The sequence below is a fragment of the Nuphar pumila genome, chromosome 5, assembly GCF_984573655.1.
Source record: "Nuphar pumila chromosome 5, dmNupPumi1.hap1.1, whole genome shotgun sequence".
NCBI lineage: Eukaryota > Viridiplantae > Streptophyta > Magnoliopsida > Nymphaeales > Nymphaeaceae > Nuphar > Nuphar pumila.
The window spans coordinates 119,012,104-119,030,235 of record NC_143253.1 but is presented as its reverse complement, the minus strand read 5'-3'; the positions used below and the strand labels follow the sequence as shown (position 1 = coordinate 119,030,235).

Here is an 18,132-nt window from a genome sequence, read left to right as displayed (position 1 = left end):
TAAAACTGTGTACACACTCAATGGCTGACTGTTGTACACTGTACACAGTCAGCCACTGACTGTGTACAAAAACATTATATAAAAAAAACAAAAATAAGAAATGAAAAAAAAATTTACAAAAATAAAAAAATAAAAAGGAGGAATTACAATCATATTAAAAAACATGAATATGCGTAAAATGTAGAAATGACTAAAATACCCCTACAGCCAATACAATAAAGAAATATATATTTTATATATACAAGTATATATAAAATATATATAAAAAATACATTGTCTTATAAATTACAATTTAACACAGGGGGTGCTCATCCCCTCCCCTGTCGACCCAACAAGAGAGCGAGAGGGGGGAGGGGTTGGCCCCTTCCCTGTCGACCCAACAAGAGAGCGAGAAGGGAAGGGGGTGCTCGGCCCCTCCCCTGCCGACCCAACAAGAGAGCGAGAAGGGAAGGGGGTGCTCGGCCCCTCCCCTGCCGACCCAACAAGAGAGTGAGAGGGGGGGGGGGGGGGGCTCGGCCCCTCACCTGTTGAAAACAGTGGGAGCGAGAGGGGGGGATCGACTCCTCCCCTGCTGACCCAACAAGAGAGCAAGAGGGTGCAGGGGGCGTCTCGGCCCCTCCCCTGCCGACACAAGAAGAGAGCGAGAGAGGGTACATACCTGCGAAAGGAGAGGAGGAGCCGAGAGGAGTCTGGGAGGTGGAGCTGGGGCGTCGATAGGAGAGAGCTCGAGCTCAGGGGGAGAGGAGAGGAGAGATTAGGGGCAAATTTTTTTTTTGCCCTAATCCTCCTTTTCATCGGGGAATTTTTTTTAATTGCAAAAAAGTGGACAAAAAATGACCCTGGGTGCGTTGACCGCACCCAGGGTCGTGTTGACCGCACCCGGTGCCGCACGCGCACCCGCGTCGCGTCGACGGGTGCGACACCTATTTTGCCGAGTCCCTGTGACTTAGTTTAGTATTTCTTTGTAGAACATGTGTACCGTTGATTGCTTTTGCCCTTCTGAAGCTGAAAGTGTGACACAAATTATCATCATAGTCACAATTATTGGCAGTATTTGAATCTATCAGAAAATAACATGAAAAATTCTACTGCCGGGAAATAAATCATTTAAATTGTGATATATTCTAAATATCACTTTCACCTAATTTACATTAATATATCATGGATCTTCTAAAAAACATGAAATAAAATCATCTTGCATTTTGAATATGAAATGTATGGGGTAAACTTGTCAAAACTATACCCTCCTTTATAATGTTGAGTTGAATGCATAAAGCTTCTTAAAAAATACTCATTGAAATGGTAGGGAGCACTTTTCTTTATAGAAGTTGGGCAATACTCCCCTTCCTTCGCCTACAAAAAAAAAACACAAACTACCTAACCATCAACAGATTTACCCAATTTTGTTATAGAGTCATCTTTCTCTCTCTCTCTCTCTCTCAAAACATGAATATTATCATATTTTTCCATTTTTTGTGTATATATTATTTATTTATTATTTAATTTGTATAGAGATTTTCCCTATTTCCCCCTGAGAATAACACTTCTTTTCAAAGTCTCACACTATTCTCTCTTGTCGGGAAAAACTGGTAGACGATATTTGTCACGTTGGTTTATAATGCCTTTTATTTTTGTTCATATTTTTTTAACAAAAAATGGTCATGTCGTTGATTATTCATTTTTGAAAGATCCATGACATTGCAACATTCCAACTGCTGAATTGGCAGCCGATTAGCCGCTTTGATGAACTACCTGATGAATTTGATCCTACTGGGAAGTTTCCTGGCTCGTTTGATGATGGGGATCCACAAACAACAAATCTATATGTTGGTAATCTTTCACCAAAGGTAACTGACTACTCTTTCATTTCAGAGGGTTACCTTAAAAAATTGCAGGAAAATTTCATGTTTTCCTTCTCCTCTAAACACATTGTATTGTCCTGTATCACCTTAGGTGGATGAGAATTTTCTTCTACGGACATTTGGTAGGTTTGGCCCTATTGCTAGTGTCAAGATAATGTGGCCTCGAACAGAGGAAGAGAAGAGACGTCAGCGAAACTGTGGCTTTGTTGCTTTCATGAACAGAGCTGATGGCCAGGCTGCCAAAGATGAGATGCAAGGTACCAAAAGTTCCTAGCTTTTTCTAGTATTAGCCTCATGTTTATGTTCCTTTTTGTATATTGAAAATTTTACTTGGTTTTAACTTTTAAGGCAATATTCCTGAAATATATCTGTTTCCTCATTGTAATCTGTTAATACACCCCTGACCATATTCTTAATTTTACAAACGTCTTTGCACTGCTGAATGAATTTTATGCTTTATCTGTTCTCTCCTCTAGTTTTGATTTGTCAGTAGTGGAAATGCTGTTAATGTCAATCTTCTGATTGGTGTTGCATATGTGCCTGTAGGTTGAGCTTCTTAATTTCAATTTCTTGGAAAAAAATTGTTCCTCTAATAAAATTTTTATTCTCCAAAAAGAATTAATGAAATTTAACCTTAGAAAAACTGCATTTCAGTAAAACAACTATATGTTTCAGTTTTCCATGCATATGGTTCATAATTGATCCGAGCTGTGCCGTCCATAGGAATCATTGAAATGAGGATAGTAGTTTTTCATGTACCTATTTTTTTGGTCATATATTTTCTGTCTTGTATTTGTTTTGGTTTTGTGAATTTCAGTTTGTCCTGTGCATGAGATACAACTTTTGCAACATATAGCACTGAAGACAATAGTTTTTTTTTTTATTTCAGTTTTTGTCTTATATTTTATGTGTGCTGTTTTTTCGGTTTTGTGAATTTCAGTCCCTCTGGTGCATGTGCAACTTTTGCAACATTATAGCAGCTTTTTCTGTAATTCTTTCATGTTTGCTGTTGACGAATTATGCCTACTAAGTATGTACTTATACGTTTTTAATACTTTTTTCTGTACCAGGTGTAGTGGTTTATGAGTATGAATTAAAGATAGGGTGGGGGAAATCCGTGTCATTGCCAGGACAAGCACTTCCTGCTCCTCCACCAGGGCACATGGCTATCAGAAGCAAAGAGGTTGGTGAAGCATTAGGGCGATTATAGAGTTGTTTTCTTTCAATTAATGAATATTAGAATGGTCAGGAACTTCAGGCTAGAGGTACCATTGCAATGAAAAATTTCCACTTTTCCTTTCTTATCTGTGATTATCATCCCTAATAATGACAAAAATAGCTAAGATTCTTTCCTTCTTTTATGAAACCTTAGCTAAGATTCTTTTCTTCTTTTTTAGAACCTTACATAGTGCAAACTTTTGCAGGGTTGTACTGTGATATTGTCAGGTCCTGAAGGTCCTCCTGTTGCTTCTGTGACGAACCAAAACTCGGAGTTGGTATGATGACATTCCTTTTCTCAATTAAGTGTTGGAGCTGTTGTGTTGGATTTAGCCGAATGTTATGATGCATTTTTGTGGTGTACCATATACATTTCTATACCTAGTGGAGTTGAATACTGTCTCAAACTGCAAATGTTATCTCCCTTGTAGGATTTACAGTACTTTTCTCGTATTCCTGTCCAATTTTGGACATGAAACATTTATGACATGTTTGTTACCCATCAGCAACTGTGAAACTATTTCTTAAATTGCGACATTGTGTATACAAAGGAGGGGAAATCAGGGTTTTGGTATTAAACAGGGGGCTTAAAGCATAGTATCCATTTCTTGTCGACACACAGATGCACAACAGATTCAAGTTTGAAAATGAAGTTCCTTGTTTATGTTGTTCATGCATGCAATCCTAGACACGAAAGATACTTCCATCTTGTTACTTAAATCTAGTATGGCTTATGTTTGTTGTCACGGATCCAACTATTTAATCATCAATACTTCTCATGTAGTTTTCATGACGGCATTTCTATGTTTGCTAGAACTCTTCATTTTTATTTCATGCTGTTATTGGAAATTTTTTATTGCATTACAGATATTAAACAATATTCATGACAGACATGCCTTTGGATGTACCTAAGGATTGCAATGTTGTGCACATGATATTGCAATATTGGCGTGTTGAATATCTTTTATTTGTATATTGTGTATCTTGAAAGTTCTTCTTTGTAGATGAAATACTTATGATACCTACATATTTGAAATGCAATGTCATAGTGTAGAAGGAATCCCACCTAAATATGGGAGACTACTTACCCCAAGCTTGTTACTTAGTTCTAGTATTGCTTATGTAGTTATTCATCCAACTCTTCAATCCATCAATTCTTTGTAAGTTGTTTTCCAAGTCCAGTAGCCGAAATCTTCATTGGCTTATGCTCTGACCTGAGTATCATTACTGTGAGGGATAGGTGGAAAGAACTCCCATCGGGGAGTGAAATAGAACATGAAACCGTGAGCTCCCAAGCAGTGGGAGGATAATTTGGTCTCTAACCACATGCCGGTTGAAGAATGAGCTGGCAACTCACAAGTAATGGCTTGGTTAAGGGAACCCTCATTCGGACATGGCGTACTATATGTAACTATTATCAATAAATAGTAAGGCCATTGCATTTCAACATAAAACTCTCCATTTTTATCTCATACTGTTGTTGGAAATTTTTATTATACTATAGATATTAGTAATACTCATGAGACATATTTAGATGTACCTAAGGATTGCAATGTTGTGCACATGTTACAAATTTACAATGTTTGTCCATTTGACTTCAATATTTGCATATTGGTTACCTTTTCCTTAAATATTGTGTTTTGATTTTTTTTCTGGGTGAAAATACTCAACAATACCTGTATGTTTGAAATATAATGTCATAGTGTGGAACAATCTCCTCCTAGACAAGGGAGACTACCCCACCACTAGGGCTGCACAACGAGTCGAGCTAGTTCGGGCTTGACTCATTTAAACGTGACTCGGACTCGTCCGAGTAAGTAAATGACCCGAGCTTGATTAAGCTCAATTAGCCCGATTAAGCTCATCTAATTGTGTCATATGGTGACTAATTTTAGGATATGTATTATTTTTGTTGATTTTTAATCACAAAACCTGCTTTTAGCTAAGCGGGTAACATGTATACCATCTACGTCACATGGGTGCGGGTGCGGCACTTTAAAAAAGCTTGGGTGCGGGGGTGCGACAATATATATATATATATATATATATATATATATATATATATATAATTTTTAAGTTTTAACCTATGTCGCTCTTTGTGCAGGGGAGGGTCTGAGCCCCCTCCCTGCGCTTTCTGTGTGTAGGGGAGGGGTCGAGCCCCCTCCTTGCACTCTCTGTTGGCAGGGGAGGGGACGAGCCCCCTCCCTACACCCTCTTTGTGCAGAAGAGGGGTCGAGCCCCCTCCCTGCGCCCTCTTTGTGCAGGGGAGGGGTCGAGCCCCCTCCCTGTGTGCAGGGGAGGGGTCGAGCCCCCTCCATGTCCTCCCTCTTTGTGTAGGGGAGGGGATGAGCCCCCTCCCTGCACTCTCTGTTGGCAGGGGAGGGGGCCGAACCCCCTCCCTACATCCTCTTTGTGCAGGGGAGGCGTCAAGCCCCCTCCCTGCTCCCTCTTTGTGCAGGGGAGGGGTTGAGCCCCCTCCTTGCGCTCCCTGTTGGCAGGGGAGGGGCCGAGCCCCCTCCCTGAGCCCTCTTTGTGCAGGGGAGGGTCGAAGAGGAGAGCAGAGGGAGTCAGAGAGGAGAGAGCGTACTTGAGGAAGAGAGGTCTGGCGGAGCAGTCGACAGCGGCGTCGAGGTCCGACGGAGGTCGATCGACGTTGGCTTCAGGAGGAGAGGATTAGGGCAAAAAAAATTTGCCCTAATCCTCCCCTCCGCAGCATTTTCGTCGAGCGATTTTTTTTTTAAATCTAAAAATTGAACCAAAATGACCCTGGGTGCGTTGACCACACCCAAGGTCGGGTTGATCGCACCGGGTGCCGCACCCGCGTCGCGTCGACGCGAGTGCGGCACCTGGTTTGCCGAATCCCTGTGAGTACATAGTATACCATGTATATGTGAGGTCTTGGGTTCAAATCCCACCCTCTATGCAATTGATATATTTTTGTTAAATTTAAGTTAATGCGGCTTGAGCTGTGCGCCCCTAAAAAGAGTAGGTGGGGCCTAGGTGGTACCCCAAATAAAAAAATTAAAACACACAAAATATGTAAACAAACGGCTAAAATTAATAACAAACATGTATACAACATAAAATCAATCAACAATAAGCAATAGACAAAACATAACATGTCGTCGAACACTGTAAAGCAATTTTATTAAATAATCTGCTCAAAAAAATGAAGAATAAATAAATAAACAATTGAATAACCAAACCATATAACTAACAATGTGAATGAACAATATACAAAAAACAAAATCACGAATGCAAACAAATTAACAACAGACATAAAATAAGCAATAGACAAATAAAAAGAAAAAATGAACAATTGAATAAACAAACCATGCAACTGATAACCTACTCAAAAAAATTAAGAATAAATGAACTGGATAATCAAACCATACAACCAGTGTTATAAAAGATGCGCCTTTTTTTTTACAACAAGATTTCTGAGACATAATCAACAAGATTTTTGTAGGTTAATCTCATATATTTTCCAGTTATTTCAGTTATGTAATCAGTTTCTTAGTATATTACTATATTTTAACTTTTGTTGGTTAATCTCATATATTTTTCAGTTATTTCAGTTATGGAATCAGTTTCTTAGCATAGTTTAACTTTTGTTGGTTAATCTCATATATTTTCCAGTTATATAATCAGTTTTTTAGTTACTTTTATATGTTAATCTCATATTTTTTAGAATAATCTCATATATTTTAACTTTTGTAGGTTAATCTCATATATTTTTCAGTTATTTCAGTTATGGAATTAGTTTCTTAGCATATTTTAACTTTTGTTGGTTAATCTCATATATTTTCCAGTTATGTAATCAGTTTTTAGTTACTTTTATATGTTAATCTCACATTTTTTAGAATAATCTCATATATTTTAACTTTTGTAGGTTAATCTCATATATTTTCCAGTTATTTCAGTTATGTAATTAGTTTCTTAGTATATTTTAACTTTTGTTGGTTAATCTCATATATTTTCCAGTTATATAATCAGTTTTTTAGTTACTTTTATATGTTAATCTCATATTTTTTAGAATAATCTCATATATTTTAACTTTTGTAGGTTAATCTCATATATTTTTCAGTTATTTCAGTTATGGAATCAGTTTCTTAGCATATTTTAACTTTTGTTGGTTAATCTCATATATTTTCCAGTTATATAATCAGTTTTTTAGTTACTTTTATATGTTAATCTCATATTTTTTAGAATAATCTCATATATTTTAACTTTTGTTGGTTAATCTCATATATTTTCCAGTTATTTCAGTTATGTTATCAGTTTCTTAGTATATTTTAACTTTTGTTGGTTAATCTCATATATTTTCCAGTTATGTAATCAGTTTTTAGTTACTTTTATATGTTAATCTCACATTTTTTAGAATAATCTCATATATTTTAACTTTTGTAGGTTAATCTCATATATTTTCTAGTTATTTCAGTTATGTAATTAGTTTCTTAGTATATTTTAACTTTTATTGGTTAATCTCATATATTTTCCAGTTATATAATCATTTTTTTAGTTACTTTTATATGTTAATCTCATATTTTTTAGAATAATCTCATATATTTTAACTTTTGTAGGTTAATCTCATATATTTTCCAGTTATTTCAGTTATATAATCTGTTTCTTAGTATATTTTAACTTTTGTTGGTTAATCTCATATATTTTCCAGTTATGTAATCAGTTTTTCAGTTACTTTTATATGTTAATCTCATATTTTTTAGAATAATCTCATATATTTTAACTTTTGTAGGTTAATCTCATCTATTTTTCAGTCATTTCAGTTATGTAATCAGTTTCTTAGTATATTTTAACTTTTGTTGGTTAATCTCATATATTTTCAAGTTATGTAATCAGTTTTTTAGTTACTTTTATATGTTAATCTCATATTTTTTAGAATAATCTCATATATTTTAACTTTTGTTGGTTAATCTCATATGTTTTCTAGTTATGTAATCGGTTTCTTAGTATATTTTTTCTTTTGTTGGTTAATCTCATATATTTTCCAGTTATGTAATCATTTTTTTAGTTACTTTTATATGTTAATCTCATATTTTTTATAATAATCTCATATATTTTAACTTTTGTAGGTTAATCTCATATATTTTCCAGTTATTTCAGTTATGTAATCAGTTTCTTAGTATATTTTAACTTTTTTTGGTTAATCTCATATATTTTCCAGTTATGTAATCAGTTTTTAGTTACTTTTATATGTTAATCTCATATTTTTATTACTTATTTGAGATTTTCTATTTCTTATTGGTTGTTATTTCATCAATAAAGCATTTCTTTATCTATTTGTATTTTTAGATATTTTTTTAAAGTTTTCACAAAAAAATTTGAGGCTTAAGCTTTACTACTCGAGGCTTACGCCTCACCTCGGTTTTTGGTGGAGCGCCTCGCTACGCCTCAACGCTTTTCACAACACTGCATACAACTAACAATGTGAATAAAAAATATACAAAAAATAAACAACAATAGACTTATAAAAAGAAGAAATGAACAATTGAATAAACAAACCATGCAACTGAGAATGTATATAAAAGGAAATTACAGAAATATAACTCAGAAACAGTCAAACAGTATCTAAACAGATTATTTATATTATAAATTACATTACATAGATACGGCATTATATATAAAATTATATTATATTACAAACAGATTATATATAATTTACAATACATACACAAATATATTTATATATAAATGCAGTATATATAATATATAATATGCTGAAATATAGTATATATATATATATAATATAACTGAAATGCAGTATAATTAACAGGAAGAAGAAAAAAAAGGAAGAGGAAGGAAAAATAGGAAGAAGGAAAAAATTAAAAATGGAAGGAAAAAATTAAAAATGGAAGGAAAAGGAAAAAAACGAAGAGGAGAGAGAGAGAGGCGAGGGTGTACCTATTGGACCCTTGGTCCTCTTCTTCTTTTTTCTGCAAAAACCTGACACCGAGAGAGAGAGAGAGAGAGAGAGAGAGAGAGAGAGAGAGAGAGAGAGAGAGAGAGAGACCTTTGGTCTTCTTCTTCGTCTTCTTGCAAAAACCAGAGAGAGAGAGAGAGAGGAGAGAAAAGGGGAAGGGGGAAATTAGGGCCCCTTTTCCCCTTTTATACCGGTTGTGGTCAACCTAAAAAAAAGAGAGGTCCGATCTAGGCTTAAGCCTAGGTGGTCCCAGCCTTGGTGAGCTAGGCAGCACCTAGGCGCTAAAATAGGGTCCCACCTTGAGGTGGGGCTGCACGTAGTTCGTCTAGGACACCTAGGCGCCTTCTTTGATAACTAAGTTCTTGACATAACTTAGACACTGTTATTTTCAAACTTCAGTGTCTGAAATTGTTGAGCAATACTAGATACTGTGTGTTAAGTGTTGTTCACCCTATGTCTGATATACAAACATTTTAAAATGAGGAAGTGTGATGCTTTATAAACTGCTCTTTGTCGTATCAACTATTGATTATATAATGAGCAACGATGACTTCTTGTAATGAAACAAGTGGAAATATAATAGAAAACACACTAAGGGCAAGCAAGATATAAAAAAGAGTGCACATGCACTAGTCCACCAAGGGACAATACAATATCCAAGGATGAAAAATCACAAAAGCACTACAAGTGCACACAAGAGCCACTATGGGCAAGCACAACACAAAAAAAATACTTCACTTGGGAAATGCTTAGAAAAGCATAGCTCAATACAAGAGGTGGAGTGCCTTTAAATAGTCACTCAAGCAAACAAATGAACTGGTCTAACTGGTCGTTGGACCCATAGTTGGCAAACCTGGTGAGTCGACTCGGGAATCGCCCGAGTCGACCCGGATAGGACCCCAACTGGGTCACGATTTAGGACTGCTGATCCACATGCAAAAACAATATTTTTTTCATGCATTTTGTGATTTTAATGCATAATTTCCATAAAAGAATACTTGTTATAAAGAATTATATATTTCTAAATCATAAATATTAACAATTATGTATAGTTGAATACTTATATAGCTTAGTCATTGATGTCATGTGCTAAATTTAGTGATTATACAATATGAATTTTGATTTTGTCCATATCTTAACACTAGAAAATGTATAGTCCTAACTCGTCCGAGTTACCAAGTCGACCCGCTAACTTGCGAGTCAAGGGTTGGGCGATCCGACTCCGAGTCACGAGTTTGCTAACTATGGTTGGACCAGCCCCAACGACTATAATTATAGCCATTGGGACGAGTCCAATCACTAGTTGGACCGGCCCGACAGATAATATAAAAAAAGTAAAACATAAAAATAATACAAAACACTTACTAAGTCAGTCCCTAAAGGGTTGGCACCTGTTTCAATGTAAAGACTGAAATACCCCTGATGGGTATTTCAGTTTACATAAGGAATAGAATATATATAAATACACACACACACACACACACACACACACACACACACACACACACACACATATATATATATATATATATATATATATATATATATATATATATATATATATATATATATATATATATATATATATATATATATATATTGGGAGCTCCCCAATAGAGCCCAATGCTCTCAAAGGTGTATATATAGGGGTTGATCCCCTCTATTGTTTCTATTGCTTTTCTAAGCATTTTCTCAATACAATATTATTTACTTTTATGTGCTCTTGTTCCTCTTGTGAGCATTGTACCTAGCCCTTTGTGGTTTTTTTTATCTTGCCCATTAATGGCTTATTACTTGTGTGGTTGCTCTTTCTAGCCCTTTGTGCACTTGTGTTTCATTACAATATATATATAAGCGTAGGTGCTTGAACATTAGGTACTTGCGATACATGCTTGATGGGTTTTTAAGGGTTTTTTAGTTTCATTTTTAAATTCTGATCGTACAGATGAGATCTATGTACTTGATTTTATAGGGATCAACTCTTGAAGTGTTCGATTCCGACACATGGGTAGGTTTTTGTAAGGTTCGAAAAATCAACGGTCCGAAATATTTGTAAATACCTAATAAGTATACTCAATCTAAGTACTAAATAGCTAATAGATATACCAAAGGTATACCTAGAAATAAAAAAAGGATACAAATAAAACACCAATAAGTAAATCTCGATATTTAAATCACAATATTTCATTAATCTTAACACCCTCCCTCAAACTTATGGTGGGAAACCGAAAATTATGATAACACACTATATATATAATCAAACACACCACAAATATGATATATAGAAATACAATAATCATTTAAATCACAATCATTTAAACTATCATGAGAAAAACTATTTAGAAATAGTTCAAAAACATTTTTAATAATCATGGAGACAAGAATTTATACCAATCATGAATATTAGAGAAAGTAGACACTAGAAAAACTTGATTCAAACTATTTCAAAATAATTAAGAGATATGATAATCCATCAAACAAGAACTACGAAATCTTTGAAACCATTTTTCAAAAATCCAATAAGTCACATATCCATATTCACAAAATCAACGTATCCCCAGAAGAAAAATCTTAAATTACTAGAGACCAAAAAAATAATCACCTATCAATATGGATTATTGAGAGGCAAACATGCTCAAACAATATATCAATGACTTAGATAGACATTTCATATGAAGATATAAATGATCCATAATTCTAAACTATATCAAATTGCCATAAGCAAACACCATATGTATACGAACCATACTTCAATGTCTCAAAGAAATGCAAAAGCTCAAAAGGATTACAACAATAACAATATCAATATGAAATAAATATAAAAAATACCAATCTATGTAAACACGACATATTAAAATGCATAATGCATGCTAATGGAGTCTTCAAACATAAAAAAAATTTTCCATAAAGGGCAAAAGGGTAGAGGAAAAAAAAAATAGAAAATACATGAGATTTTAGAAATCCCACGTACAACAAATTTTAACATCATATGAAGTGACAATTTCACAAATCCTAACAAGGTTTTATAAAAACAATAATTTGGTCACCACAAGCAAATACCTCACAGTCCTCCAACTCAACAACCTCAAAATCCGAGTGTATCAACACATAGGACAAAAGATTAAAAAAAAATGTTAATAATAACCATACCACAAGAGGTGCACACACCTCACCTCACACGTGGTTGTAAAACTATAAACAACATAATTAGCTACAACGGGTGCACATAACTCACCACACACATGGTTGTAAACTTGACATACAAGATCCCTTGTCCAAAGAAAAAAAACACTCGAATAAGAAGGGAGAGTGAAAGAACAAGAGAGGTTAAAATACTTCAATGGAAACAAATTAATAACAAAAATAAGCAAGATTTGAAAAAAATATTCAAATCAAGGCAAGCGCAATAAAGTTTGCAATATGAGATTTAATCCATAGGAATGAACAAAATCAAAAGCAATTAACATTTTAGCCATCACAGATAAAGATCAATACAAGCATCTAACATAATAACATGGGCCAAATAAGCAAATAATACAATACACTTATAGAGCCAGAGATCAAACAACCAGCAGTTAGAACTAAACCGAGTGCCAAAACACTTATCAATCCGCAATCTAAACTAACAACAACAAGGTGCACACAACTCACCCCCAATAACCAAACATCTCTGGTTCCACAACAACTAGGTGCACACAACTCACCTAAAAAAAACCAAAGGAAAGAGATGATGCATCGAATAAAATATTGTGATGGACTAAACTATAGCGAAAAGATGGAAACAAAAAAACCTCAAAAATCACTTTACAAAAAGAGGTTATAAACAAGAGCCAATTTGAAACACAAGATTTCATATCAAATCCAACAAAAGGGGTTTACAATTTCGAGTAATTAAAGGTGTAATCATATGCAAAACAAGATGACAAAATGCAAGCAAGTTACTAAAAACCTCATGAGAGGCCATATATAAGACATCCATAAATCACTCAACAATATGCATAAAAAAAATTGACATGAAGCTCACCATCTGAATGTTGGATTAACCACCAAGAAGGACTCTAAAGGTAACAATGGGCCCATAACCCATTGTTGGGGTTGTCCGGGATCGCCTCCCCTGTTGATGCCGGTGACCTATGTCACATGGGTACGGGTGCGGGTGCGACACGGGTGCGGCGCAATTTTAAAAATTTTGGACACGGGGACTCAGCTATATATATATTTAAAAATATATATATATATATATATATAATAATATATCCTGTGTGCATATATGTGGATATTGTCCTCTAAAGTTTGGCACCAGCATGAGTGTTTTTATAAACTTTGCAAATTGTACTTTTGCCCTTGCAGAAATGGGGGTCCGGGGGCTCCCCCCGGCGCGGGTCCCATTGCGCGGTCAACGGGCGGGGGTCCAGGGGGGGCGCCCATGGCGGGGGGCCGTAGGGGGGCAGCGCACCCTGGATTTTTTTTTCTTCTGGGGCTTATGTTTGAGGCTTCGTTGCAAAAAATGAACATTCTGCCAAGAAAAGGAAAAGATAGAAATGTCAAAATTTCTCAAAAAATTTGTCTGCACATAATTATGATGGTTATTTGTAGTGAACCATCCTTGACATGCATGGGCAGGGATCTCGCACCAGATTTGACAGGACAAGGAATCACATAATGAAGACTTTCAATTCCAGAAATCCCACCATAACAAAATCTTAACACAAAGTCCTTAATTTAACAGAACTACTAAAAGGACCAACAAAGACTCCAGTTATTCTAGCAACATTTAACACAAAATGAGAGTAGCTTAAGAAAATCCAGTTCAACCAGAATAAGCGGTGACTCAGAAGCCCCAAAATTGATTTTTTTTTACCTTAAAATGGACAATTTTTGGACTCAGTCAACGTTGACCGAGTCCAAAAAAGGACGAACTCAGCCTCGACTCGTTGACCGAGTCCGACTCGACGTTGACCGAGTCCAGGCCGAGTCCGAAGCCGCACCCGTGTCCACACCCGTGTCGAGGCGTGTCGACTCGGGTGTGACGCCTCCCTAGCTGAGTCCGTGTGACAGCCGGTGACCCTGTACTATGACAGAAAAACAAAGACACGTCAAACAAAAAGGCTGTTATGTAATCAGCAAAAGCATAGGAGAGGTGTTGCGTACCTGAGTTAGCCATTGATGGGCTGCTGTTGTCGGGAATCAGAGGTTGCTGGAGCAGAGGAAGACGAATCAGATTCTGATGATCGATCAGGACAAGGGGATTTGTCTGTTCAGCTGGGCTGCAGCCACCACAAGCGTAGGCTTCCGAATGCAACCGGTGAGTCGACTTCTTCCCGCTTTAGTTTGCACCCACGCACTTTTCTGATAGCAGATGCTACATAAAAGGGTTGCTCATGACACTCTTATATAGTGCATAGGGTGGGAACGGTTTGCGTAACCGTTCTCCCTTGATCCTATGCTGGTTTATCGGAAGAGATCATCCCAGATGTGGAGATGAATCCACATCGTGGATAACCACCACGTAAATCGTGGTGGTTAATCCAACATTCAGATGGTGAGCTTCATGTCATTAAGGAATATAATGAGAAAACAATATAAGAGAGAAATAACCAATAGTGAAGTAATCACAATGCCACTAGCGCAAAAACACACAAGGCCAATGAAAGCACTCAAGTCTCGAATATAAGCACAAGAGTCCACAAAAGAGCCACCAAAGGCACAGAGACAAGCATATAAGGCAAGGAAACACAAGTCATTAAGAACACTAACCACTAAGGGTGAGAGAACACACTTAAAAATATTATTTTATTAAGCTCACAATAATACATAAAGAAAGGAATTATAATATCCAAAATGCATGTTAAGATACTAGCAAAACTGCTTAATACTCAATACAAGTGCTTGCATTACAAATCTAACCAGGTAAGAATATGAATTATGTATGAAGAAAACATATCAAAATCTTATAAAGTGCTCATGCCTCAAAAATCTCATAACATTATACATTATCAAATAAGGCTATTAAAGATTTCACACACAAAAGATAATTTAAGAGTCAAATTCCATAAGTTTCTAGGTCATGCTCACCAGAATTAGTCTCAACAAAAGTTTACAACCCTCAAAATAAAAAAAGATAATATAATGTCATACACCAAGAAGACATGCTTTGACATTTATAACTATGAGTTACTCGAATAAAGCATCTAAGTGCCATAAAAGAAATAAGAAAACACATGCTCAACAATACTTAAATAAAATTTGAAAATATTTAAAGATTTTAAAAATAACCCCATATACCAAAGAGCTCAATCATTTGCTAATCAACAAGCATAAAACAAGAAATTTCAACAAAAAAAGCTTTAAAAATAACAAATAATTTTTCAAAGATGAGAAAAATGAGTGCTTTCTCATGCATAACACATGAGATAGACAACTCAAGCAAAAAAGAAAAACCATATATATAAAGATTTAAGGTGCATATCAGATCAAGATCTTCTTTCCATCCAAGCTATGTATCGAGCATGATTCCTTCATGAAGCACGGACTCAAACCAAAGAATCCCAAGATCCAAAGAGGTAAAACACCAAGAAAAATTTTCTTGGCTCTGATACCATGTCATGAATGTGAAAACACGTGAGAGAGAGAGAGAGAGAGAGAGAGAGAGAGAGAGAGAGAGAGAACCTTTCTTGAGAAGTTGGCAGCACTTGATGTCTCGGTTGCTGCACTCGTGCCTTTATTAGTATAGGGTTACAATTATAATTTACAGGGACAAAATTGCCCCTTATAAGTAACACGTTACATTATAATACAACTAAAGCAAAACACGTGGATGGATATGGATCCGATATCGGATCCATATCCAATCCATATTCCACATTCTAATACCCTCCCTCAAGTTGTGCATGGGGTTGAACCATGTGCAACTTGTTCTTCAGATACCAGAAGCGATGACTTGTAAGACCTTTTGTAAACATATCGACAACTTGGTCTTCTGAAGGCACATAAACTGGTTCAATCTCTTTGTCAGCTATCTTTTGTCTGATGAAATGTTGATCGATTTCAATATGTTTAGTCCGACTGTGATGAACAAGATTGAATGCAATTTGTATAGCACTTCTATTATCACACATAAGTGTCGAATATGAGATATCCTCTCCCATCTCTGTAAGAAGATGCCTAATCCAGGTCACTTCTGCTGTGGTAGCTGCCATAGATCTATACTCTGCCTCTGTGCTAGATCTTGCCACAACCTTCTGTTTTCTGCTACTCCATGAGACAAGATTTCTCCCAATGAAAACACAGTATCCTGAAACAGACCTTCTCTCATCTGGATCCCCTGCCCAGTCTGCATCTGTATAGGCAAGTATGTCACGTTTTGGTGATTTCCATGAAGACTGAGTGTATGTGAGTCCATCACCCACCGTTCCTTTGAGATAGCGAAGGATGCGTTTGACAACATCCATGTGACCAGTCTTTGGTTCATGCATGAATTGAGATACTTGATTGACAGAATACACAATGTCTGGTCTAGTGAAGGTAAGGTATTGTAACATACCTACTAAACTCTGATACTTGACTGCATCAGGATATAACTCACCATCACAAATACTGAGCCTTTGGTTAACAACATTGGGTGTGGGTAGAGGTTTACAATCTGTCATTCCTGCTTTAGCCAGAAGATCAAGAGTGTATTTATGTTGAGTTAATGACATTTTATCACCTTGTCTATCTACCTCTACTCCAAGAAAATATCTCAATTCCCCAAGGTCTTTCATTTTGAACCGTATACTCAATAGAACTTTAATTCGCTGAATGTGGTCTGGAGCATTACCAGTGATAACAATATCATCAACATATATGAGTAAGAAAACCACAGTGGTACCGTTCCTATATATGAACAGAGAATGATCAAGTTGGGAACGAAAGAAACCATGTTTATGGATTTCTAAGGAAAAACTTTCAAACCATGACCTAGAAGCTTGCTTCAATCCATACAAAGCTCTGGTTAACTTGCATACATATTCTTTTGGGCTTCCCTCTGCATAACCTTGAGGCTGCTCCATATAGACTTCTTCCTTTAAGTCCCCATGAAGGAATGCATTCTTAACATCAAGCTGACTGAGGATCCACCCATGTTCAATTGCCAGGCCAAGTATAATGCGAATAGTTCTCATTCTCACCACTGGGTTGAATGTCTCATCATAATCCTGACCATATTCTTGAGTGAAACCCTTGGCCACAAGACGCGCCTTGTACCGTTCAATGCTACCATCCGGTTTATATTTAATTTTATAAACCCATTTGGAACCAACAACATTTTTATCTGGAGGACGGCCAACTATCTCCCATGTTCGACATTCATGAAGTGCCTCGATCTCCTCATTCATCGCTTCAATCCATTTGTTGGATTGGATAGCTTGATGAAAACCAAGTGGTTCATCGTGTTTTTCAATCTGGGATAGAAAGATCTGAAAGTCCATAGAAAAGTTGTCATAACTAACCCACTTTTCAATGGGATGCCTTATCCTGCCTGATCTTCTTGGTGCTTCTCTGTCATTAGACAATGCAATGTGTTCTTCAGTAGGTACATTCGTTTGCTCTCTAGATCTCCTGGTATACACATTTCCTTTGTATCTTAGACACTCTGCTTGTGATGCATCATCTGAAACTGTCTCACCATGTATGCTTTTAGGAGACAGAATAGTATGCTCGGCAGCATGTGAAATAAGTTCAGCACTAAGCCATGGATCATACCAATTAGCAACTGTACCAGTAGGTTCACGATTGGCACCTGTTTCTTTTCCCAGAAAATTATTTTCTTCAAAAACATTTCTGGAAATTCTGATCTTCTTATTGGCAGGATCATAGCATCTATAACCCTTGTGTTCATCTGTATAACGTACAAATTGGCATATAGAGGCTTTGTCTTGGAATTTAGTTCTCATGGATTTGTCAATATGAACATAACATGTGCATCCAAAAACTCGTAACTCATTATAATCGGGATGTGCACCAAAGAGAACATAATAGGGAGATTGATTTTCAAGAATAGGCATGGGAAGGCGGTTTATCACATGAGTGGCAGTGTGAAAGGCTTCAGACCAAAGACTAATGGGTAAGTTA

General features: G+C 36.2%; 1 protein-coding gene across 1 annotated transcript in view; it reads left to right on the top strand.

The window, feature by feature from the left end:
* Positions 1-18,132, top strand: part of LOC149838353 (protein RRC1-like) — a 71,985-nt gene that overhangs the window by 39,290 nt on the left and 14,563 nt on the right. Inside the window, exons 7-10 of the mRNA XM_090006540.1 lie at positions 1,728-1,847; positions 1,954-2,119; positions 2,933-3,045; positions 3,287-3,358. Coding sequence (XP_089862666.1) covers positions 1,728-1,847; positions 1,954-2,119; positions 2,933-3,045; positions 3,287-3,358 — 471 coding nt within the window. The remainder of the gene's footprint in view (positions 1-1,727; positions 1,848-1,953; positions 2,120-2,932; positions 3,046-3,286; positions 3,359-18,132) is intronic.